The sequence below is a fragment of the Castor canadensis genome, chromosome 14, assembly GCF_047511655.1.
Source record: "Castor canadensis chromosome 14, mCasCan1.hap1v2, whole genome shotgun sequence".
Lineage (NCBI taxonomy): Eukaryota > Metazoa > Chordata > Mammalia > Rodentia > Castoridae > Castor > Castor canadensis.
The window spans coordinates 107,002,639-107,029,508 of NC_133399.1; the positions used below are offsets into that span (position 1 = coordinate 107,002,639).

Consider the following 26,870-nt stretch of genomic DNA (forward strand, 5'->3'; position numbering starts at 1 on the left):
AAGGAAACAAAGGGCAAGAGGTAGAGTAAAAAGAAGATGCCTCTGGAGAGGAAGGCATAAGTCAAATCAAGAGGAATCTGGTTTCTATCCTAAGAGTAATGAAAAATCACCTAGAGGTTTTAAACAAGTGAGAGACAAGGTTAGATTTGTATTAAAGGATACAAGTCTGGGGAAAATGGAGACTTGTGCCTTCTGATAATAAAGTCCATAGTGGGTACAGTACTCCTACCAAAAAACAGTAATTCCAGGTTTCCATGAGGAAACATCAGACATTATGCAAAAAAAAAAAAATTAAGACATTATGCAAAATAATTAGCCTGTATTCCTAAAAGTCTCAGGTCATAACAAGCAGACTGTGAAACTCTTCAAGTTAAAGGTGACTAAAAACATGACAACTAAATGCAGTGTGTGGTCTGGATGGGATCTTGCATCAGAAATTCTCTTTTTCCTTTTTTGCTACAGTGGGCTTTACAGTGAAATCTGAGTTGGTAAAACTGGAGAAATATAAGAAAGGTACACAGATTAGATACTGGTATAGTACCAATGTAAATTTCCCAATTTACAGCACCACAGTTATGTAAGTGAAAGCTCTTGCTCTAAGGAAATGCACTCATGTGTAAGGGGGTTAGAATGCCAGCAACTAGTAAGGGGAATTAGAAATTGTTTGTACTATTCTTGTAAACCTCTGGTAAATGTTAAGATTTCCAAATAAAAAGTTATATCAAAATATGACTCTAAATTTAGACAGGCAAGATCAGAAACTGGTTAAGAGGCTTTAGTAGCACCTATAAAAGATGATTATGACCACAGGAGCATTGGAGAGAAATGGCTGGACTCTAAAACTATTTAGGAGGTAAAAATGACAAGGCTTAGTGAAAGATTAGATATGCGGGAGTGAGGAAAAAGGATGTATATAAGTTAACTCCCAGTTTCTGGCTTTCATAACCACATAATCACTGAGATAGAGAACTTGGGAGAAAAGCAGGTCTGGTAGGATATGTTTTGCTTTTTTGGACCAGGTATGATCATGAATTCATTTTGAATGGGCGTGCTGACTTTTGAGGTGATGTCAAAAGCACATTCAAGGAGAGAAACTGAGTAGGCTTGGAACACATGAATGTCGAACTGGAAGAGATCAATGAAAGATACACATTTGTGAGTTATTGTTTGGATAGCTACTGAGGCCTTGCGCACTAATTAAATTCCCTTGGTGGCAACTATCATGGCCAGGCACTGAACACTGTGGAATTCCAACACTAACGGCAGGTTAGAGGAAGACAAGTCTCCAAAATATGCAGAAAAGGAAGAGTCATAGGAGAGAGGAGAACCAGGGATGAGTTACAATGGAAGCCAAAGGTTCTGAGTATCACCTGTAACCTTAGAGAAAGCTGTTCCAGTAGAGTGGAGTGGGTAAAGATTGGACAGGGGTTGGGACTGTTAAAGAGGAAAGTGAAGTTGAGAAGGTTAAAAATTTTTGAAAAAAATTTTAGGTTAGATGTGACTGGCCATAATTAAATGGAAAGGACTGAATTAAGAGGAAAAGGTCCAAAATAAAGGAAAGCTATAACAACAATTTAAATAGACAAATTAATAGTATAAATATCCAACTAATTAATTATACTAATTGCCTAAATTAGTCAAATATACTAATGAATTGAGTGATTGTAACAGTGAAAAGACTCTGAGAAGGTGAGGTGGGAGGGGATCCAGACAGAATAAAGTAATTTATTCATATCTCAGTTACTAAGTAGCTACTTCATGCCAGGAACTGTTCTAGGCTCTGGGATACAGTGGAGAACAGACAAAATCCCTGTCCTTGCGAAACATTTACTGAAGAAGAAAGACAGTAACTAACTATGTATATATAATTTAATTGTAAGAACTACAGAAAGAAATAAAGCAGGATGAGGGAAGTAGGGAAGGACGGGGGAGACTATTTTAAGCAAGCGTGTTTCTAAAGTTTCAGGCCTGAGTGAAAGGAGACACTTTTTAAAGGAACTACATAGATTGTCAGCCATCCTACTAGAACAGCACACCTCCCCTCTGAGAGTAAAAGAATGGCAAGTGAAGAGAAGGCAGAAGTAAATGCTGAATTAAACTATGTGAAGAATGAACAAGAAAATGGGCACCAGTGGCTCATGCTTGTAATCCAAAGTCCTAGCTATGTAGAGGTTGAGATCAGGAGGATCGAGGTTAGAGGCCAGCCTAGACAAGTAGTTCATGAGGCCCCATCTCTAAAATAACCAGACCAAAATGGACTGGAGGTGTGGTTCAAGTGGTAGAGGGCCTGCTTTGCAAGTGTCTAGTCCTGTGTTTAAATCCCAGTCACAAACAGGAAGGGGAAAAATGCAGCTTGGGATTGTCTGACCAATTCTGGTTTTGGCCACCTAGGAAATTCAAGATTTCACAGAGTAGGTTGGGTCATCTTTGGAAACCATCACAGTATCTTATATTTTATTTTTAAAAGTAATTATCATGGACTGGAGGTGTGGCTCAAGTGGTAGAGTGCCTGCTTCTCAAGCGTGAAGCCCAGCCCTGCATTCAAACCTCAGTCTCACCAAAAGAAGAAAGTAATTATCCCAAGTATATAGCTATGTTCTTAACACAAGTGTAGTTAAGTCTTCAACTGTGCAATGTTTTTCTCCCCTGATAGACTGTAAGTTCTAAAAGGGCAAGAAAGTAGTCTCGTGGTAGCATCCTTGGTCCAGCATAGGGCAGATTTTTAATTAGCAATAAATGAATGAATGATCTGCTGTTTGTGGGAAAACAGACAAAAACATCAGGTTATTCTAATAAGAAATAACTGTTAGTCATATAAATTACCCCTTCCCCCATTTTGGATAATATCATGGATGGTAAATTTCTTTCCAAGTGTTGCATAAAATGTCATCTGGAATTATCTCTGATCTTATCCCCATTCCACCTTATTGTATCCTTTAACTCAGAAAAATCAATGGCTGATTATAATTTTTCTACATGGTTCATGGGGTTATCATTGTGAATAATCACTACACTCAGTGATGTCTTCAGAAATGACCAAGATAAATCAGATGATTTACTCAACTTGCTATGCTTTTAAGCTCTTAAATCTGCTGTAGATGGCTTTTCCATCTCCTCTCTCATATATGGGATAATTTTTTTTTCTTGTACTGTAAGTATACTTGATTCTAAAGCTGACTAATATGAAAACAATGCACAGATAACCTATTGAAAAGAAATGTCAGACTCTGGATGTCAAGTCCCTAAAATTCAATTCTTGGGCTCATTGGTTGGCCATTTATTAGCTTTTATATAAATCAGCAAGAGAGATGAAACATACATGACCTCAGCTGCACTAAGCCATTGCAGGAACATTTTACAGAAGCCCAGAAGAAGTTATAATAAAGAAGTCAGTCAATAAATCAATAGAACACGTTCTACTAACACAGCCAAAGGAAATTATTTTGATAAAGAACATTTTTAAGGAACAAAGCAAACTTACAGGACAACAAACAAGGTACTGGTAATCTTCATCCTAATGTGTACCATTTTTCAGCTAACTAAAGTTTATTGTCTCAGAATGCATCAGCACATACCTTTGAACCAGTGGCAAAGGAAGGAAATTGAGGGTAGAAGTCATGTCCAGTCCGCAGTCCAACATAATAGTGGTTGATTTGAACTTGAGCACATTGCATGGTAAAGTTGGGTGCCCTGAGAGGCAATACTGAAAAAAAAATTACTTTTATCAATAATAAATTGCAGGAGTCTGTGAAGTAACGTGAACCCAGTAAAACTGATAATATGTCTCTTAAGAATGGCATGTAAGTTTGCTCAGCTTTCTAGGCGACGTCCTTCTTTTTTTATGGCTTGGGCACTATTTGCCTAGCAGTGCAAAACACTCAAAAGTCTAAGATCATACCTGACTTTTTGTAGGATACCAAATTTTTCAAGCAAGCAGTGTAGGGGATATCACAGTTGTTTAAAATACAGGTTTTCAAGGATATTCTAGTTCCCTACTCCACTTTGACATGATACTTCTAAATTCCCACCATCCCATCTACATGTAAGTATTGCCTAAAGTTGTGAAAAATCAGCAAAACTCTTAAGCTGAATCCTCAAACTGTGTTCTAGGTTTGTTTTTCAACTCTTGTAAATAAATCAAATGACTTTTCCTTTTTTTTTTTTGGTGATACTTGGGTTTGAACTCATGGCCTCATGCTTGCTAGGCAGGCTCCCTGGAGGCAGTCCACCAGTCCTTTTTGTGCTGGGTGTTTTTGAGATAGGGCTTGCAAAGTATTTGCCCTGAGATGGCTTTGAAATGTGATCCTTGTGATCTGGCTCTCCTGGGTAGCTAGGATTGTAGGCATGAGCCACAAGCGCCCAGCTGCCTTTGGTTTTTTGAGACAGAGTTTCACTATGCAGCTCAGGCTGGTTTATTGGGGGGGGGGGGGCGGGGAAGAGGACTGGGGTTTGAACTTAGGCTTTAGTGCTTGCAAAGCAGGCACTCTACTGCTTGAGCCATGTTTCTAGTCCTTATTGCTCTGGTTAGTTTTGGAGATGGGGTCTCAAAATACTTGCTGGCCTCAAACCTCGATCTTCCCAATCTCAGCCTCCTAAGTAGCTAGGATTACAGGTGTGAGCCACTGGTGCCCAGCTGCTCAGGCTGGTTTTGCTGTATAGCTCAGGCTAGCCTCTAACTCAAAATCCTCTTGCCTCAGCCTCCTAAGTGCTGGGATTACAGGCATCTGTCACTATGCCTGGTGGTGCTGAGGATTAAACCTAGGTCATCACGAATATTAAGCAAATATTGTACTGCTAAATCTGGATAAAATCTTCCTTTTTACATCTTCACCTTTAATTCTTGATTACAGACAAAAAAGCACACAAGAAAAAAAACAACATACAAAAGCTGCTGCTCAAAGGATTTCAGACACTTATTACTGTCATCAAAGGATGAAAAAAAGAAGAGGAATACTTCATACAGGCTTCAAACTAATGGAAGAAACATTTTCAGAGCACCTACTAAAGGTGCCAGGCCCTGCTCTCATTGACCTATCTGCAGAGATGAGGAAACTTTGCTTTACAATGTGAACATCTTGTTTGAGAAGAGCTACTGACACACAGGTCCCCTGACTCCCAGGATCCCATTCACCTTCCACACTGAACTACTCACCACTGAGAAACACAGTGACTGTCCATGGGTCACACGACCAATAAGGTCACCTAGCTGCTTTTGATGCTGCTCTCTGTCTCTAATATGCTGCCTCTGATTGCCAAACAGCTTATCACCCAGTGAGGGCTTTAAGACCAATCCACAGAAACAGAAGTCACAGGTAATTTTAACTTTAAAACTAGAACTAAGTTTGTATTACAAAAATCTTGAAAAATAGAGGAAAGAAAAATTTACACACAATTAAACCAATTTAATTATTTTTGTATTCCTTGTCTTTCATTTTTGTAAAAGATGTAACTTTGTGTACACATTATTTGGGGTGCCGCTTTTAAAGCTCATCACTGTGTTTTCCTTTTTTAGGTTGTATCACACTTCTCGTTCAGTGGCTAAGTAAATCTCCCACCATTGGTTTAGTCAGTCATTCCCTTATTGTTGAGCACCCAGGGTTGCCTCCTGGTACTCTATTACAAACACGGCTGTGCTGATCACTTCAGTGTTTGAAGCTTTTTCCATATTGGACTATTTCTTTGGAGGATTCCGAGAAGCAGCATTAACTAGGTCAAAAAATATGAGCACTTTATGGCTCTTAAAACCTGCTGCCAAAATGCCTTCCAAAAATGGCTGTACCTATTTACAACATCATAGGTAATATATCAAAAGACCTGTTCCACAGCTCATAGATAATAGTCAAAACCATTTAGAATCTCACTGATTGCAGATATAATCTCAGTACTAGCTATCTAGAGGTAATCAAATGGTCCTAACCAAGGAAAAGTAAATTATGTGACAGATGGCTTTAGTGTTGAGAGGTAGTCTGGAGAAATTATAGGGGTTTGGAGGGAGACTGCTTGGCTCAAATCCTGGTTACACTCATTATTAATGTGTGATCTTGCATGGACTCAGTTTACTCTTTTGTGAGATGGAGTAACAGAAGCTATCCTTGTAGAGGACTAAATGAATGGACACAGTGGCTGGCACAAGATAGGTGCTCATTTTTAGTTGCTCTACTTACAGTATTATTAAGGGGCAGAAGAGGTCACCTAAGTCTTGGGGTGGGGGGTGCTACATTCTATAGTGGCATTTACTAGTGACAAACATTTGTGGTCTTCTAAGATCAGATAAGTCTTTTTGGTTTACACTTCTAACAAGAGGACTCAGGTCTCTTTGTAGTTTCTGTCTCTGGAATGCCTACTAAATCTAGGTTGCAACATCTCATTTTACTTCCCTATGCCCTCCTCCACCCAGCCAAATTACCTTCTTATATTTTGATTTTTAGTTCCATATAGTGCACTTTAAGAATTTTCCTGATTTATCTTATATTTTGCTAATTCTTTCTTTAGCAGTATTAAATCTGCTTTGACCTGTGGATTAAATTGATAATGAAAATTTCTCCCCCCTCCTCCTTTCTTTCTTTTCATCCTCCTGCCTCAGTCTCCAGAGTAGCTGGGACAGGCATGAACCACCATGCATGGTTTATAATTTTCTTTGCAATGACTGCCTTTCAATTCTAGATATTCTCCTTGCTTTTTTTTTTTTTAATATGGTGTCTTGTTCTTTTTAGAAGTTTGGTCCCTTCACATATCCCTTTAATCACTTTAATATACTAGTTTTAGTGTTTTCCATTGATTATGCAATCATCTGAAGTTCCTGGAAATCTTGTTATGTTTGCTAATTCTAACTTATGATAGATTTCATTACTTACTGTTGTTTTAAAATTTTGGATAGTGAGCTTATCTGTGGGGATTCTCTGAAAAAGGGGCTAGGGCAGCTACCCCCAAAAATGTCATCATCTCGATAATTTTTAGGTTGATTTCTTAGTTTCAATATCTGTACTACATAGATGAGCATACAAACCAGACTTTCAACACTCTTAAAGCACTGGTCCACATCCTAGGGACAATATTCCTTAATGATCCCATGATAAAACAAATGAAAATCTAATAATCCTTTCACTGGAATATACAACCCTTGGAGGTTTTTGGTTACTAGTATTAAAATACATGTTTCTGAATATATTTATCATTAACAATTATATCAAAATAATTCCTTAGGTTTCAGCAAATCTAATACTTTACTTACTAAATTTTTATTTTTTTTATTATTATTGTACTAGGGAACATTGTGACATTTACAAAAGTTATTACAATATATCCTAGTTGAATTCACCCCCTCTATCATTTTCCTTTACCCCCTCCCTCATTCTTAGAATAGTTTCAACAGGTCTATTTTCAAACATGAGTACATACTAATTCCACCATATTCATCCTCCTACACCCTTTTATATCCTCCCCCCACTCCCACTGGTACCAATGCCCCCAGACAGAACATGTTTTGCCTTCCTGTTCTCTGTTTTTTGGGGAAAAAAATGACATTTTTGTTTGTTTAAGATAGCTATATAGGGTGTTTCATTGTGACATTTCCCTGTATATATGTACACAGATAAACCTGAATTGGTTCATCCCCTATTTTTCTCCTTTCTACCTTAGTCCTTTCTTATAGTGATTTCAACAGATTTAAAAATTCTATAATCATTCTTATATAGAAAGTACCTCAACCACACTCAGCAAATCTAACACTTAAAAAAGCTGCTTTGCACACAAAATGAGAACTAGCCAACTTAACCTCCCCATCATCATAATAACCTCACGCAAGTCTTCGAAAGCAATATGAAATACTGTGAATTTCACCCAAAGAAACTTAAAATTTGCCAAATTTTCTCACATAGTAAATTGAATTTAATAAATCAGTTTTGAGGAATAGTCTGTGTTTGCAAAAAGAACCATGAACTAAAACATCATATCCTTTCTCTTTTTCCCTAGTCTGTTTAAAGTACTGACAGCATATGCAGCTGTTATGATATGATATTTATTGGATGCCAGGCACTCTGCAAGAAACTTATATTTAACTCCTGTAATCCTCCTAAGAATGCTATCAAGTAGGAAATATTTTTCTATTATACAGATGAAGAAATCAAGCACAAAGATTATGAAACTTGTACATGGTCCCAAAGCAGTAAGAAACCATGCCCGAACTTGAATTTGGAACAGCAACCTCAGGAGTCAGCACACAAACATACCATTCTATACAGACAGAATGGCCTTACTCTTGAGTTGATAAGGGTGTAGATGAGCTTACAATCTAGTTCTAAGTAGGAAGCTTGGTAAAGCAAAGGCCCAAGTAGATTAAATTATTAAATTAATTTGCAATCCATTATAAGCAGTAGTTTTAGTTTGTTGCGTTTCCCGTTCCATTAAAAAAAATAGTTAAAATTCTCTCACTACAAACTGCTGAAACTTCCTTTAATTATCTGTAAGGTAACCTTTTCCTTTAGGTAAGGTTAATGCCAATAGCCTTTTAATTTTGTTTCAGGGAACTGCAGAGTCAAAAAGGAACAGTTTTCTTTTTAATAGGTAAGAGTGTTAATTAAGTAAGGCATAAAAGACTTCACCAGTATTGTTTGTTTTTCTTTTTTTTCCTCTGTTCTTTATCTGACTACTCATATACCCACGCAGAAATTTATTTGCAAACAGAAAAGGGTCCCATTTGCTATTCTACCTGGCAGTGGAATAGTAACTTTAATTGTTTGAACCAAATATAACATTAAAACAAAATAAAAACAAGTTTTAGGGAACTGATTATCTAATGATTTTGCTTTCTAATGCAACACTAGAAAATCTATTACTACAATTCACACCTAAATAAATATAGCAGAAAGCAAATCTTAATAGTTCAGAAAATGTATTTGAAAATATTCAACACCCATTTAAGGCGAGAACTCTTAGCAAACTACACAGAAGGATATTTCTTTAATCTGAGAAAGGGTTCCCTATATCATGGTAAATATTAAAGCCACAGAAATAGTTCCTTTAAAGTTAAGAAAAAGACAAGGCTATCCACTGTCACTGATTAAACTCAACACTACACCAGAAATGCTCTGAAATGCAATAAGACAAGAAAAATAAAAGATAAAATGATTAGAAACAAAATTGTCATTGTTCACACATGATATCAGAAGGCATTCTGAATACAAAGTATTCCAACTAATAAGACAGTTTATCAAGACTTCTGGATACAGAACAAACAAATAAACCTCTTACAACTTACTAAGAGCATAAACAACACAATAAAAGTGAGTTAATATTTGAATAGGCACTCACCGAAGAGGACATACTAGATGATAACTGAAATAAAGATTAACAATGATCCTTAGAGAAATACAAGTTAAAGCCACATTAAGATACCACTATATTCTCATTAGAAGGGTAAAAATTGAAATGACTAGTAAGTGCTGGCAAGGATGCAGAGCAATTAGTATTCTCATACACTACCGGCATAGTATTTCTGAGATTCATCCTTGCTGCATGTATTAGTAAATTCCTTTTTTATTGCTTAGAAGTATTCCACTGTATGGATGTAAGACAATTCACTTATCTATTCACAAAATGATGTACATTTGGGTTGTTTCCAGTTTCTGATGATGAATAAAGTTGCTGCAAACATTTCCATACAAGTTTTTGAAGGGGCATACAATTTCATTTCCCTTGGGTAAATAATTAAGAATGGGATTGTTAGTTTATATGGTAAATATATATTGAACATTATAAGAAACTATTAAACTGTCTTCCAAAGTGGAAATTTATTTTTGGCTTAAAGAAATGAGTCAGTTTGCTGGACTATGTTCCACAGTATTCACTATCTCATCTTACCTAGGCATAAAGCATTAGTTCTAATTTTGTCTCTAACAGTATTATAGGAATAGTATATTTTTTCCTTTTTAAAATTTTTTACTGGCACACATTAAATTGTACATAGGAAGGGCTTTCTTTCATTATGCCTAGTGTGTTACTAGCCTGAATGAAACCCTAAGTTCTTTGAGCCTCACATTTCTCAACTGACAAGTAAGATTTAACTAGATTAAATCTTTAACACAAGAGTGTTTCTCATTATTCCTTTGATTCACTGGGTCAACCAAAACTTGTCAGTCTTTTGTGTAACCTATCATCAAGACTTTTTTTTTAATTTTTAGAATAACTAGACATTATTACAGGTTTCTATCAGCAACAACAAAAAAAATCAAAGGGAATCTATATGAATTGCTGAAAATGTGCAACAATGACAAACTGCAAGAAAGAAGAAAAATGGTTAGTAGGTGCAGTGGTGCATGCCTGTAATCCCAGCACTCAGGGGGCTGAGGCATGAGTTCCAGGTCAGCCTGGGCTATGTAGTGAGACCCTGTCTCAAAAAACGAGGTGAGGGGAGGAGGAGTCGGGGAGAAGGGAAAGAAGAAGTGTCAACAAAATTACAAAACTTCTAAGTGACTAGAGGATCAACATCAATACGGGAGACATATTAGTCTAATATGAATTCAACAGAAAGCCAGGAACATAGTCTAAATATGCACTATGGTTTGGATATGAAATGTCCCCCAAATGGTCATGTGTTTAAGGCTTGGTTCCCAATGTAACAGTGTTCGCAGGTTCAAGGTCTACAGAAATCTGGACATTGAAATCAACCAAATAATCAAGAGCACAGACATCATGGTTACTAGGGAATTTCTGATTACACTTGTGTGGAGACAGTGAATAACAGGGTTACTTAACTCAACAGACCTTTGATGTAGACACAAGGAGAACAGTATGCCTCATTTCAGCCTTTGAGTGAGGGTGCTTCTATTTGGATAGGCAAAGCTAACACCCCCTTTAGTGATGTCAGAAATTCAAAGAATTTGCATGTTTTGATTAAGAGAAAAAGTTTCTAAAAACTTCTAACCCTTATTAGGTACTTAATTCATGCTGGGTTACTCAAATGCATTTATGAGGGGATAATAATCAAGATGAATGACAATGTTCTGGAGTCTAGAAAAGGCTTTTCAACTGAAAAACTTCTTATCAGTCACACCAGTAACATGACAGGGGTCAAGAGCTTTCATCTCCTAACATTTGGTGGAGACCTTGTGAGGGAACTGCAGAAGCAGCTTCTTTACTACTACTCTGCTTCTCTAGGAAAGGCAGCAGTGAGAGCCACACATATTGGAGGAGCTAGTTAGATTGTGATCTTCAGTTTGCCCAAGTGACTTCCTTTAAAACCTTTGCTACAGAATAGGAGCAAAGAAATTCTAAAGCTGTAGGAAATATTTGACATAAACTTGGAGCAGAAAGGATTTTTAAAGTAAATTCCTAAAGTCATGGTCCTGGTAGAAAATATTAATGGTTTGATTATTTATACAAAGAACTTTTATATGGCAAAACTACTTCAAACAAGGCAAAAAAAAAATGCACTGAAAAATATTTATAAAACCAAGACAAAAAATTGACATCTTTAATACACAAAGACTAAATGAGCAGAAAGACATAGATCTCAACAGAAAAACATGGGCAAAGAACACTAACAGATAATTCATGAAAGAATATAAAGGGACAAAATAACACATGCAAAGCTGTAACAGAAATGTATAGAAATTCAGAAGAAATAAAAGTGCAAAACTCAACAAAATGTTCAGTCCATACATTGCCAAAGAATTTTGAAAAACTAATTATAATGGTAGGGTAAGTAAGGACTCCCATTTGTACTTTGTGGGTGAAATGAAAACACTTCTGAAGAGTAATTATTGAATGACAATTTGATTTTGCATATATAGTCTTTGAACCTGTAATTCTACTTAGGAACTCACATTAAGTAAATAATTAGATGGGTACAAAAATCGTAAATATATAGTATTTTCTATTTAGTATTTGATTGGGATGGTAGGAAATGAAATCAAAATGTTTAACAGTAGAATGAATCCACTCAATGTTATACTGGAAAATATTCAAAATGGACTACACAGATACTCAAAATGAATAAGCTTACGACACAGTGTCTCCTTTCCGCTACACTTGTCTCGTTATACTAGAATCCCAAGTCTACGCTATAATCACGGCCATATGGAATAAAGATTGTATTTGCTGGCCTCATGTGCAACTAGATGTGGTCATGTAGGTCAGAATTTTTTTTTTTAATTCATTTATTCACATGTGCATACATTGTTTGGGTCATCTCTTCCCCCTGCCCCTTCCCTCTCTCCCCCAACCCTTCTCGCTTCCAGGCAGAACCTGTTCTGCCCTTATCGCTAATTTTGTTGAAGAGAAGACATAAGCAATATAAGAAAGACAAAGTGTTTTTGCTAGTTGAGTTAAGGATAGCTATACAGAGAGATTCCTAGCATTGCTTCATGTACAAATGTGTTACAACCCAAGTTGATTCATCTCTGTTAGGTCCCTGGCATTGTTGGGGTGGGCAGAAGGTCCTGAGGCTAGCACTGAAACCAGACCCCGATTTATGACCACTTGCTTCTCCCCTGCCTGATTGTTTCTCAGCTTGCAAAACACCTCAGGAACTTCTAGTTACTGAACTAGCCTGGTATGTCGACCTGTTCCATCTGGTGATCGCAGATATAGGAGACCAGAGACTCTCTCCCTCCCCCATGGCTTGGCCCCCTCCTATAAAGCCCACTACCCATTTTCAGCCAAGCCACTGCACTCTGAACCCTAAAGAGTGACAGTCCTGTGGTCTGGTTCCAATAAATCTTTCTTTTCCACACATGGCGTGGTCTTTATTTGGCAGTACCTTACAATTTCTAACTGATCTTTTCACAGGTTCCTGATCCCTTTCTCATATTGACCTCTGTCACTTAAAGGTTTCTGTATTAGTTCCTCTGCAGTGGGGACATCAAACACTTTCATGTTTTGGGTTTCCTACCTATCCCTGTAGGTCAGTTTTGACAAGATAAGTCAGAGTGGTACATGTACTCTGAGAACATATGAAATGAAGAGGACATACCTTTCTTTGTCCCTTCACCTTCCTGCTGGCTAGAACACATATATGAGGGCCTGAGCTGGAAATGTCATCCTGGAACATGAAGACAAAGTCACATACTGCAGATGGTGGAGCAATAAGCTAGCAGGAAAGCCTGGATTTGTCATACCAGTCCTGGACTACTTATCTCCACACTTCATCAGTACAGAAATGTAAACATTTATGCTGTTTTAAGTCACCATGACTTCAGGCTTTCTGTTACTCAGAGTGTTGGCAATAATGGCACCGATAGGTTTCGGTTCTTACTGCACCCTTAAGCTTCTGTTTTCCAGGGTCATGGTCCTGCCTCAAGTCTAGCTTGAATCTTCCTTCTGCCCCAACCTCCAATCAGCATGAACCATAAGATCCTAACCAATCAGATCATGCTGAGTCTCACTGAGGGGTTAAGCCCCTGCCCTTCCTGCTTCTCTCTCTCTTGGCTCTCTCCCTCTCCTACCCGGCAATAAAGAATCTCTTGGCCAGATCACTCCTCTCCACGTGGTCACTTTTGGGGCCTACATTTCCAACATAGAGCAAAATCTACTCTAAGAGACTGACAGCTTTGGGGGTGACTCACACAAAAGGGTATCAGTGCACATACCAACTCTAGCACAATTCATACTATTGGGTCTGGAGACCTAAGGCAGATGAGCGAGTATCCCATCCCCCATGGACGGCCGGATCATTCCTGCATCCTGAGGAGATGGAGGCCTGCATTCCTACATCCTAAAGGAGAGATACAGATCTGATAGATCTACCACAAGGCTGATGAGCAAAATGCTCTCAAGATTGTTTCCCCTTCCCCAATAAAGGTGCAAACCAAACCAGTTCATCTGAGAAAGCCCACGAATCCATGGCCAATGAGAAAAACCCACCTAATCCAGAGCTAGAACGCCCATAAAAACCCCAGCAGCGAGCTACTGGCTTCAGGGCTCCACTGCGCTTCTCTAGCTGTAGCCTTTCCTTTCTCTCTAATAAATCCTACTTTATATACTGGCTTTGGCTCTTCATTCAGCTGCCTCATGAGCCAGTTCTCTGGCCTGTGAAGACAAGGACCCTCAAAACTGGCACGTAACAATAACAAAATGTTAAAACATTGATTTATTTGAGGTTGTAGGATTTCAGATGTCTTTTTATTTTCTTTATATTTCTCAATAATATTCTAAAAATGTTCTTACAATAGTGTTCATTGATCCTGTAATAAGGGTTATTTTTATTATGAGAAAGCTTTCTAAAAATATGTGCTAAAGAAACAAGTTGCTGGGCAATGGTGGCTCACATCTGTAATCCAAGCTACTCAGGAGGCAAAGATTAGGAGGAACACAGTTTGAAGCCAACCCAGGCAAACAGTTTGCGAGACACTATTTCAAAAAAAAAAACCCTTCCAATAAAAGGGCTCGTGGACTGGCTCAAGGTATAGGTCCTGAGTTAAAAAAAAAAAAAAAAAAAGAAGAAGAAACAAGTTTTCTTTGAGTTAGTTCCTTGGAAGAACTCCATTTAATGAGGTTGATTTCTTATGAAAAGAAATCACATTGCTTTACCTGACAGATTCTCACTGAATCTCAGCAGCTGACCCAGCAAGGAAATAGGTTTTATCAGGCTGAATTTCTCAGGGTCCCCTGACAACCCAACATAAAGATGCAAATATCAAAGGCAGTTTGTCATTCCTCTCCTGAGTTGCTATGTGCAGATAGGTGACTTCAGGCTTTGTGACACTCAAGCCAATATTTCTGTACTTCCAATCTTTTAAAAGTTTCAAGTCAATATTATGCGAAGTTAAGGCAGGCAGACTCAAATGAGCCACATGGTATAGTTCCACTTAAATGTTTAAGAATAGGCAAATAGAGCACTGTAATGTAAGTCAGAGAAGTGGTTTTCTGGAAGGGAGGTTACTGACTGAGAAAGGGACAACACTGACAGAAATGTTTTATATCTTAGTCTGTATTGTGAACACATGAACACACATATGTAAAAACTCATAAAGCTGCATGTACTGCATGTATGTTTGAAATTTATGCTAGATTTGCTATATGAAAATTATACCTAAAAACACAACTCTGAGCATAGTATCATACCTTTTACTGATTTATTTAGATCCAATCTGTTGATGGGACTGAGAATATTCTACACATTTATCAAGTATGGTTGAATGGGAACTCCCCCTTTCTGCCTTTCTCATAAAGATGCAAGCCAAAGAATTCATTAGTGTTTCTGTTGTCTCCTTTTCCATATCTGGGCATTCTTAGCCATCAACCGGTCCCACTGATTGTCAGGATGCCTTTCACCTTCTGATGCATTTGTGATTCTGTCACTGCCTAGGAGGTCCTTTGTAAAATGCTTGGTGTAATCCTCTGTTCTAGACAGGCAATTCTGACTTTGTATTTGCTTTGATGAATTTGCTAAGCTCCCTAAATTCTTCTTATTTTGATTATATGTCACTTTTCAAAATATTTTCTGTAACTGCAGTAAAGTTATACCTTTTGTTTCACATTCCAAAGTTTCTAATTGTGCAGAATACAGTTCTTCTCACTCCATTGTCCTAGATTTCCAAAGAGATGAATTTAAAGGCTTCACATGCTCACAATTCTTACTTTAAGCTCTTAAAATTTTCTTGGGGTAAGGGGAACCCTTACTCTGTTACTATTCACACCCTAAGCCTTGTGTGGAAGCCCAACAGCAGTGGCTTCAATCTACCTTCCTAGCTTTCCTTTCCAGTAAATTATATTTAGCAAGGGTGCCCTTGTTCCACTTACAGCCATCTACTGTTGTAATAAAATGTACAAACATACTATGTTTGAATGTTACATACAATGTAACAGATAAAGAATAATGAATAATGAATTAGGATGTTAGTAGGCAGAAGCGTGTCCATTTTTGTGTACAGTGCAGCAAAGCACAACAAAGCAAAAACCATAAAATATTGTACTTGTCTATCTCTGGGGAAAGAGAACACTTCACTTCTCAAATTCTTTTTAGTTTAACTGTTCCTTCTGCCCAGAATAAGACAAATTCTCCTATCCAGACATATTTGTTTTTTTTCTCTTTAAAATCGTGCTGGGGAGATTGATCCCAGTGTCCTGGTGCTTGCTAGGCAAGCACGCTACTACTGAGCTGCATATCCAGTCTCTGAAGTACTTTTTAAGGCCAGTTCAGTGTTACTTCTTGAAGAACTTATAAACTTAAATGTTTCTTAAAGTATCAATTACAGAAAAAACCCAAGAAATAGTTAAGAACCAAGTTCAGGGCCATTTTTATCAGTGTATATTAATTGCACAGAGGGGTTTACTGTGGCATGTCATACTGCATACACTGCACTTTGACCAGATTAATACCTCTACTGCTTTTCTCTGTCCTCCTCTCCATTTTTAACAGTTTTCACTGGGTTTCTTCATGTCATCTTTACACAGGCACAATGTACTTGAATATTATTCAGCACCCCATCATCCTCTTTCCCTACCCAGCCTTCCAAACAGTCTCACAATTACATCCATGCTTTACACTCTCTCTCTCTCCTTCTCTCTCTCTTTGTGGCTAGATTCCACATATGACAGAAAACGTGCAGTATTTGTTTTCTTGAACTTTATAACCTTACTGTTATATAAAGAACACCACCTGCTTTTTATCATAGTCTATTACCAAAATGACATACAGCCAATCACATACTACAGTACACATGTACTAGAGTACATTGCGTATACAGTTTGTTAAATGGTGAGTTACTAGTAGGTAGGGTCTATGTCTGGTTCATCTTTAGCAAGCCCCACAGTAGTGAGGATGTTTTGTACAAGACAGGTATTAGCCAGGTGCCAGTAGCTCACTCCTGTAATCCTAGCTATTCAGGAGGCAAGAGATCAAGGAGGATCACAGTTCGAAGCCAGTCCAGGCAAATAGTTCATGAGACCCTATCTCAAACAAAACACTTCACAAAAAAGGGCTGGTAGAGTTGCTCAAGGTGTAGACCCTGAGTTCAAACCCCAGTACTGCCAAAAAACCCCACAAAAACCCCACAGGTATTTAGTAACATTCACTGAGTTATATAACCAAACAATGGAATTCTGTTATTGCTTCTCTTATCTGCTAGCTTAACTATCATAGAGTTGTTCATCAACAGTTTCTTCCTATTGTATCTACACAGTTTGAATCAAATAGTCTTTTAAAATAAATAAGCCATCATTTAGAGCTCTGAGCCCATTTTTGTTCCTACAAAGACTTTTTTTGGGCATGTGTAGTAATTATGTTTATTTTAACAGACTGATTTGTTTACATTTCTTGGCTTTATCAGGCTTGTCTCTGAAGTACACAGAAACTATTTCTGGCTGTTCTGTTTTCCAAGGAAACTTTGCAATTTCTTTTAAGGTCACAGAAGTCTATTATTTCTATCAGTCTGCTATGTACCACCTAAGACTTTAAGTTATAAACCCCATTGTTTACTTAACAAGTCTGGAAGTGGCTTACAAGATATAATTAACTGCCTAGGACAAACAATAAAACACAAATAGATCTTCCTTGTAGAAAATAACTTGCTGTTGAGTATGTAAAAGAATCTCACTCTCTTAATGACTGGAAAATTTTAGAGAAAGCAAGCAGCTAGCTATAGCATATAATTTAAAATACATAAAAATTTCAAGCCAAAAGTTTGTATTCACAGTGATGTGTTGAGTCACTCACGCCAGAAACAGAACAAAGAACAAAGATGCCTACCACCACCACTCCCATCCCAAACTATCCTGCATGCATAATCTGGTATAACTACACACAGAAAGAAATGAAGTTTAAAAAATTGTCGGCAAAGTTGTACACCTAGAAAACCCACAAGAATTAACTGAAAAAAACTAAAATAAGAAATTCAACAAGGGGTTGTGTAAAGAACACAAGAAATAAATAGGCTTTTTACCCATGCAGGAAAAGAGTCCAACTCAGTAACACCAAAAAGACAAGGATATATAGATACATATTTAAAAGGAAATATCTAGGACTGAAGGTGTGGCTCAAGTGTTGTTAGAGTGCCTGCTTTGCAAGAGCAAAACCCTGAGTTCAAACCCCACTCCAACCCCTCCAAAAAAACCAAAAAACTAATAAAATAGGAAGAAGTTTTACATGTTACAAAGACACATTTCAAATGGTTCAAATGAAAGACAGACTCAATGATATATTTTTTAAAATTGGCCAATTATCTCCTTAAATTTTATAAATTTAACCTAATTGCAGTAAAATATTAAAAAGATTTCAATAAGAATAATTCTAAGTCTTTAATGAAAGTTAAAAAATCTAAATTCTATATAAAAATAAGTTTTTGAGGGGTAGGTGGAAAACGAGAGAGAGAGTAACAGAGTGCAAAATATGCATGAGTGAAATACGATGATCAACACCTTTGAACAATGAATATACACTTAAAAGAATGCAGGACAGAACGTAAAACAGGTGTTGGCAGGGGTGTGTCCTAGTGTCAAGGAGGCAGGCGGAGTATGGATAGGTGAAGGAGAGTGAATATGCAGATGTACTTTATATGCATGTATGAAAAAAGAACACTGAAACCTGCTGGCTTAGTTTAAGTAGAAGGGTAGGGAATGAGGTGGAAGGATAAGTACATATGGGAACGTCACAACAAAGCTCCCTTGTATGTACAACTAATATATGCTGATAAAAATGTAAAAAAGAAAAAAAAGCAAAAAAAGCGGTGGAGGGGGTGAATTCAAGTATGACATATTTGATATACTGTAAAAACTTCTGTAAATGCCACAATGTACGCCCACCCAGCACAAAAATAGTAATAAAAAAAAGCTGAGAGAAGTGCGTATTTGAAGAACATGTTGTATAAAGCTTCGAATTTAACTTTAAAAATATAATTAATAAAAAATGTTTGAGAACAGTCTGGAAATTCTAATATGAAGAGTAATGAGCAGGAACAAGTATTATAATACAGTAAAATACACCCCAAAGCTATTTAAGGTAAAATAGCTTAGTACTGGAATAACAGATCAAGAGGAACAGAACTCAGAAGGAAATGGAAAAATATATTTATATCAATATATAGTAAGTATATGAAAAGATGTTCCATATCTCACACGTAGCGAAAAATCAAATTAAAACTACAATAACATATCATTTTTTCACTTTTCAGTGAGAAAAAAGTAAGTTTGATGATAACATTGTGAGCACTGGGATAGCTAGTGTAAAGTGACAAATCCCTTTGGGGGCATTTGGACAATAAAACTACATAAAAATGCCCATACACTTTGAACTATCATTTCACCCCCAGCAATGTATTCCAGATACTCTTCTGTTGACAGGAAGCAACTAGACATAAGCAGTGGCCACAGGAGAAGGGGAAAAAAAAAAAAAAAAAGAAAATCATTGTCATTAAACTTCCCAACTCCACAGATGACTGGTCTCTATTAAGATAAAGTAGCCAGAGGCCAGGAAATATCACAAGATGCTTTGAACTCAGCCATGCACCTAAAGCTTAATCCTTTCTTTATTTAATGGTAATCCACACCCTACACATTAGCTAGGCCCGGTGCTGGGAGTTTACACAGGTAATCTCTTTAATTTAAAAAGAGCCGCACCCTAGACACCTGATGGAGCAAAAACTAGGAATTTCACACAGGAATTCTCGATCACTTAGAGCAGGAACTGGTAGTTTACCCAAAGGAACTCATCCCAGGGGCCAAATGAACCTGGGGCTAAGACTTCCTCAAAAACACTCCAACTCCAAAACCCGAACCTGATATGTTGTTCTCATTCAACAGGTGATCCACTTTCAGTCTATGGAAAATGAATTCCTTTTCTAATAAACTATTACTTTTACTGTGTCTTTGAGTCTTGCTTGAATTTTTTTTCTGCTGAGGTATTTTCCAGTAACACTAACAAAAATTATAAAACATGATCTGTAGTTGCAAAACACTGAATATAACCTAATGTTTATGGACCTCAGTTTGGTTAGATAAATTAGGGTATATCTAAACATTAGGATATTATGCAACTGATTTTTTTTTTTTTGCAATGGCATGAGTATATTTTTTAGATCTAGTGGCATTAGCTTCATAAATTATGTCTTAATTAGCAAAAAGACCACACATTAAGCTTCAGTAACAATGAATAATTTTCATAACAGTTGGGAGGGATGGATGCAGTGGAACTCTATCTTCCAGGCTAATATCCACAATGGTAAACTCTCCCTCAGGCAATGAAAACACAAAGTGGTCTGTTAAAAAATTCAAAAATACTTAAAAAGACTTTGAAAACACTTCATTGCTTAGAAATAAAAAGACTGTGATACTGTTAAATGTAGATTCTAATTCACTAGGTGTGTGTATGCAGTTTCATAAAATGAGATGGTTTTGGAAATCGATGAAATGATCTGCACATTTCTAACCTAAAAGAAGCAACATGCCAAATCAAATGTGCATCCTATCTCAGTATTTAATGTATGACATAAGAGGGATGTTAATTATATACAAGCACATTACCCACAGATGGTCTCCAAAGACCACACGAAAAACTCGTTCCTGACATTGTTCCTAGGAAGCTGGAAAGGAGTTAAGAGGGAATCTTTTCACATGTTCAGTTTGCTTTTAAAACCAAAACTAAAACCAAGAAAAAACAAACACACAAACAACCCAAAACAATGTGCATCTATTACCAAAATAAAAAAACAACAAAAGATGCTCAACATCAATAATGACTAAGGAAATGGTAGTCAAAACCCTGAGATAACACTTTATACCCATCAGGATGGCTATTACTAAAACAACAACAAAGCAGAAAATGACAAGCATTGGCAAGAACATGGAAGAATCAGAGCTATGCAGCATTGCTAGTGGGATTATAAAACGGTGCAGATGCAACCACCATGGAAAATACTATGGGGGAGGGGCGGAGTTCCTCATTAAGTTAAACACAGCCTTACCAGATGATCCAGCAATTCCATTTCTGGGTACATACTAAATAAACAATACAAAAACCAAAAAAACAGACAGCAAGGATTTGAAGAAGTATTTGTACTCCTATGTTCATAACAGCAGCATTTGAAATAGGGAAAGGTGGAAGAAATTTGTTAACAAATGAATGGTTAAATAGAATACAGTCTATACATAGAATAGAATACTATTCAACCTTAAAAAAGAAGGAAATTCAGACCTAAGACAACATGGATGATTACACTAAATGAAAAAAGCCAGTCACGAGAGAACAAATACTCTATGATTCCACTTATATGAGGTACCTACAGTAGTCAAATTTCACATAGACAAAAAGTCGAATGGTAACTCCCAAGAGCTGAGGTAGACTGGGGAATGGGTACTTAAGTTTAATGGATACAATCCAGGAAGATGAAAACAATCTGGTGATTGTTACACAACACTGTAACTACACCTAATGGTACTGAACTATTAGTTTAAAAATAGCTAAATGTTAAAATTTATATTGTGTATATTTTGCCAGAATTTGAAAAGTAACACAAATAGAAAGTAATGAAATTGAATATATCAACTAATTCTTCCCCCAAGAGGGGGGATAAGAGAGTAAAAGAGGGGAGTGAATTTGATCAAAATACATTATATGCATTTATAGATATATACAATGAAACTCTTTATATAATTAATATACACTAATTCAAAAAAAGAGAGAAATTAATTTTCTCCCAAGAAAAGCCCAGGCCCAGAGGCTTCAATGATGAATTCAACCAAAGGTTTAAAGTAGACATAATGCAGCCGTGTTTGGGGCTCATGCCTATAATCACAGCAGATGGAGGAAGGAGGATGGCGAGTTCGAAGCTAGCCTGGACTTCATAGCAAGACTCTGTCTCAAAACAAAACAAAACCAACCTCACAATGAGATCTAACCTCATACTTTTTGTGGCGGACGAGGAGGGGGATAGATCAACAGGTAGTGTGCTTGCACCAAGTCCTGAGTTCATTCCCCAGTATTGCAAAAAAAACCCAAAACAAAAAAATTTTTTGTTTTCTTCTCTCTCTTTCTCTCTTTTTGGTGGTATTGAGGAGTTGAACTCAGGGCCTCACACTTGCTAGGCAGACACTCGACCACTTGAGTCACTCTGCTAGTCTGTGTGTGTGCGTGTATGCATGCGTGAGTGCACGCGTGTGTGTATGTGTGTGTGTGGTTATTTTTGAGATGGGTTCTTGCTTTAACCCTGAGCTTGTCTGCATCTTGATCCTCCTATTTGTGTGGATCCCCCTATTTGTAGTAGGGGTGACAGAGGCTTCCAGCCTTTGGATGAAATGGGAACTGGAGAACTTTTTCCTGGGATAGCCTGTAACTGACCCCCTGATCTCTGCCTCCCAAACAAAAACCAATTCTTTACATACTCTTATGGAATTCAGAGAAGGAAGGAACATTTTCTACCTTATTCAATGACAATAATATTATCCTAATACCAAAGTCAGACAAAGTTATCACAAGAAAACTATAAGCCAGATTCCAGTGGCTAATACCTGTAATCCTAGCTGCTCAGGAGGCAGAGATCAGGAGGATCGTGGTTCAAAGCCAGCCTGGTTAAAGAGTCCACAAGACCCTATCTCGAATGGCTCAAGATAAAGTGGCTCAGTGCAAGCCCCAGTACACACACACACAAAAAAAAGAAAACCAAAAAAACTATAGACCAATATCTCTCATGAATACATATGCAAGAATCCTCAATGAAATATTAGCAAACCAAATCCAGCAATACATACAAAGGATTATGCACCATGACCAAGTAGTACTCATCCCAAGACTAGTTTAAGATTCAAAATTCAATCAAGTAAACCTATCATATTAATATAAGGGCAAAAACCCTAAGATCATCTTAACAGGCAATAAATGATAACCTTGATACAAAGGGAAAGCACTTGACAAAATCCAAGACCCATTCATGATAAAAACACTCAACCAATTGGACAGAAGGGAATGTCCTTAAACTGAAAAGGGGCATCCATGAAAAGCATACTGGTCACCTCAAGATCAGGAAGAAATCAAGGATGCCTGCTTGTACACAGCTTCAATTCAACGATGTACTGGAAGTTTTTAGGTAGTCCAATAATGCAAGAAAAAATGAGAATGTGAAGAAAATCAGATACAAAAACTTATGTCCCCTCAATCGTAACAACCAAAAAGTAGAAAGAGTCCAAATGTCTATGGGTTCATGAATAAACAAAATGTGGTCTATTTCTATAGTGTAAACATTATTGCGTGATAAAATGGAGCTACTGATTCATGCTAAAACATGATGAGCTTCAACATTAAGCTTAAATGACAGAAGTAAGACACAAAAGACTGCATGGTGTATGAGCTAACAGAAATGAAAAGACTCAAAAATCTGCACCAGATGAAAGTAGATTACGGGCCCAAAGGTAGTCATCAGGATTGACTGCTAATGGCATGAGGGAACTTTCTGTAGAGATGAAAATGTTCTCAAACTGGAAGGTGATGATCATTGCAAAACTGTAAAATCACTCAAAGTCACTACATTTGACACTTTATGTTCTGTGTTCATAGGATGTACATTATGCCTCACTTAACTATTTAAAATATAAAAAACAAGCAATCATGTAATATGCTTTACATTATTAAAACTATTGCTTTATTTCCATATTTCCACATGCTGGAAAAAACACTAAAGACTTAGACTAGGACATCTAGTTATGCTTTCTTTTACTGTAATGCAAAGGAGAAACAGAAATACTGTATTTAGGGAAAGACGATCTCTGCTTACGCTGTTAAGTCTGAAAGTTGATTATGTAAGACATCTAACTATAAACCTTTCCCATCTCTTTATAAATACGAATGATGAAAAATAAACTACCTTAAGGGCAAAAAAAAAAAAAAACTAAACTCAAGAATTGCTTCCTTGAACATCATATGTCTGATTATCCATCTTTTCAGAGGTAAAGTTCATTCAGTTGTGCTTTCAATAAATGTAAGTATCATCTCCTTCAGATATATGGTCAGTAAGGGACAATTCAAACCTCTTGTTTTTCTCACAGTAAATTCTTAGTCTTTTTTTTTTTTGGCAGTACTGGAGCTTGAACTCAGGGTCTTAACACTTGCTAGGCAGGCGCTCTACCACTTGAGCCACTCCATCAGTCCTTCTTAGTCTTGATCACTGAATATTTTGGGGCTTTCAAGCTGACTCTTTTCTTCAACAGTTTTCCACAGTTTCCCCAATCCTTTCTGTTCCCATTCTTGCCTTCACTCCTTTGTTAGTCTAGTCCTGCCTGAGGTGTCAACTCCTAGCTTCATCTCACTAGCTGATCTTTTTCTTGGCGTGTAAGGAATCTCCTCTGTTGTTTACCCCCACACACCCAGCTGCCTCTCTAATCTGCTTGATCCCACAATTTCACCATCTTAATTTCTATGTCCATGCATCAGCATTTTAAAAGCATCAACACAGATCTTTTATAAAACTCTTTTTAATGATTCTTATGGCACCGCATTTTTAACTGATGAAATGTGCTCCCCTTTCTGGTACATATTCCCACACCCATAATCACTATTATGGTACATTTACTAAATATGGCAAAAGTCTCAAGCAGATGGAGAGGTTGTGAGGATAGATGACAGAAGTTATATTAGTAAGACACACAGAGCAAACAGCACTGTTGGCACGGGTGGGGGAAATCTATTCTCATGTGCCACTTGTACAGTAGAAAACAACTGTACCTCATCTCTTAAAATTTTAAGAACATGTATTGCTGAATACAACTAATGGATTCTACCATTTTATTACAAAAATACTTGAGACTGTGCCTAACACTATCTCTACATCATGACATCCACTGTAATACTGTTTGAATCATACAGTAAGCCCACTAAGCTTTATGTTCCATATAGGCAGGGAATAAATCTTTTTTGTTCACTGCAATATACTCAGCACTATGAGCAATGCCTAGCACAGAGGAAGTGTTCAGAAAGATTTGTTGAGTGAATGAGTGGCTCGTGATGGAGATCTGAGGGTTGGTTTATTCCTGGACCTCTGTTGACATGTAGCAAGCCAGAAGTGAATTTTCCATTTGGGATGGCTAGCTTTTATTGAGTGCAGTGGCTGCACTGCACCCTTAGCTCTTGGGAGTGCTTTGTCAAATACACACTGCTGATCATCAGAGCCAGTGGCGGACGGATTTGAGCAATCAGAGCAAACCTATCATAAAACAAATGTGCTGCTGCTATGAAAGCAAGAAGAGGCATGCTTTAGAAGAGCAACCAGAGGTAAGCCAGATTTACTGTTTTTAGTTTCAGTATTACTAAACAAAAAACAAAAAAACAAAAAAACACCCCAGCATCAGTATACTTTTTTGCCTTGTTAGTATAAAAGATTTAATCTTCAGAGAAACAATTTAGGACTCTGGAATGTAAAATACCCATTTTTATCACAACGCACTCCAGATCATGGTGTGTAACATGGTCTATGTCACACATAGCTTGCCTTCAGTTCAAGGAAATTATGAAAGGAGAAAAACCTACTGCACTGAGGCTGTGATAAATACGACCTTTCAAAGGCTTGAAGTGACATTATATCAAAAAGACACATGAGGGCACTCTAATCAACCAGCAAGGAGAAACAGAAAAGAGTGAAATCAGGTTGACATTTGAACAATCACACTGTAATAGGTGTACCAAGCACCAGTAAAATTTTGAATGCTTGTAATTTACAGCAAGAAACTTTTTTTGTTTTGGACCCACATTCTACAGAGTCAAAAGGATTGTGCAACTCTGAAAATTGCAAAAAAATAATCCACTGCTCTAAGGTGAAGGTTAACCACACCCCTTGCTAATTGTTAATTGACCTTGGGGCAGGATTTGCCCCTTTCAAGCAGAGGTCTTCTACATTATCTACAACTGCACTTGATGTTCTATGTGTCCCTCATCCAGGAGTAGTGCATGAATTCATTTCTTTGCTCCATCTGTTTTCCCAGGAGTAATGGTGAGTTAAAAGTTTAAGCCAGTAGAAATCAAACAACAATTTTCATAAAGAAGTGTACACCATTGAAGAATGTATTTCCTGGCCTTCTCAAATTTTAAATTAAAAATTTGAGATTGTAAATACAAATACAGCATAAAATTTCCTCCATCAAAGTTAATAAGTATAGTATAATACAAACTTCAATGACTTTTCTTTTGGGCCTTTAATGAGAGAGTAACAAATATGCAAAAAGCCAAGGCTACTGAAGCAATCAGTCTCATTTACAAAGGATTATCATTAATCTGAAAGTCACATTCAAATTTGTGCCTCAGCAAAATCATAAATAATTCCATGTCATGGGTCAAATATGTTAAAATGGAACGTGTGGAAACTCTGATTGCTAAGGGATACTGTGGTTGCATGATGAATCCTTGTTGACTGAATAAGCTAGAAAAAGATTCTCTCTCTGGAAATACCAAGGCACTACACATTCTACATTATTGAACTTCTTCCAGCTTATTTACTCTAATCTCCATCCATTTGAACGACTAGATCATTCAAACTCATTTGCTGTCACTGTACTCAGTATTTTTTGTTACATGGTCTTTTATAAAGGACTCTGGTAAATTCTTATCTCCATCATTAGCTGAATTGGCCACCAGGGTATACCCAATTACGTTCAATCTGTACTAATAGAAGAACATCATCTAAAATGCGCCAATTTAGAAGATCTACTTCCAATTTTCTTATTCTTTTGAAAATGGTTCTAAGCTGGACATAGTGACACATAACCTGTAATCCCAGCAAGCACTCTGGAGAGAGGCATGAGGATCAGGAGTTTGAGGCCAGCCTGGCCTACAGAGAGAGAACCTTCCCCCCCACCCCCCCTTCTCCAAAACCAAAACAAAACAAAACCCAAAAGTGCTAGGCACTGTGCAGGGTGTTAATAGTCCCTGCCCTTGCTACACAACAGACTCTCTAGTTAGG

At 37.2% G+C, this 26,870-nt stretch overlaps 1 protein-coding gene across 6 annotated transcripts in view; it reads right to left on the reverse strand.

Annotated features, from left to right (window-relative positions):
- Positions 1 to 26,870, reverse strand: part of Ints9 (integrator complex subunit 9) — a 100,531-nt gene that overhangs the window by 70,706 nt on the left and 2,955 nt on the right. For 3 of the 6 annotated variants that reach the window (XM_074055253.1, XM_074055254.1, XM_074055256.1), the window contains exons 2-3: positions 12,971 to 13,039; positions 3,576 to 3,703 (exon numbers count right to left, since the gene is read on the reverse strand). The exons of 1 other annotated variant lie outside the window; for it this stretch is intronic. In XM_074055253.1, coding sequence (XP_073911354.1) covers positions 3,576 to 3,703; positions 12,971 to 13,039 — 197 coding nt within the window. The remainder of the gene's footprint in view (positions 1 to 3,575; positions 3,704 to 12,970; positions 13,040 to 26,870) is intronic. 2 more of the 6 variants (XM_020157955.2, XM_074055255.1) reach the window with 1 other exon arrangement.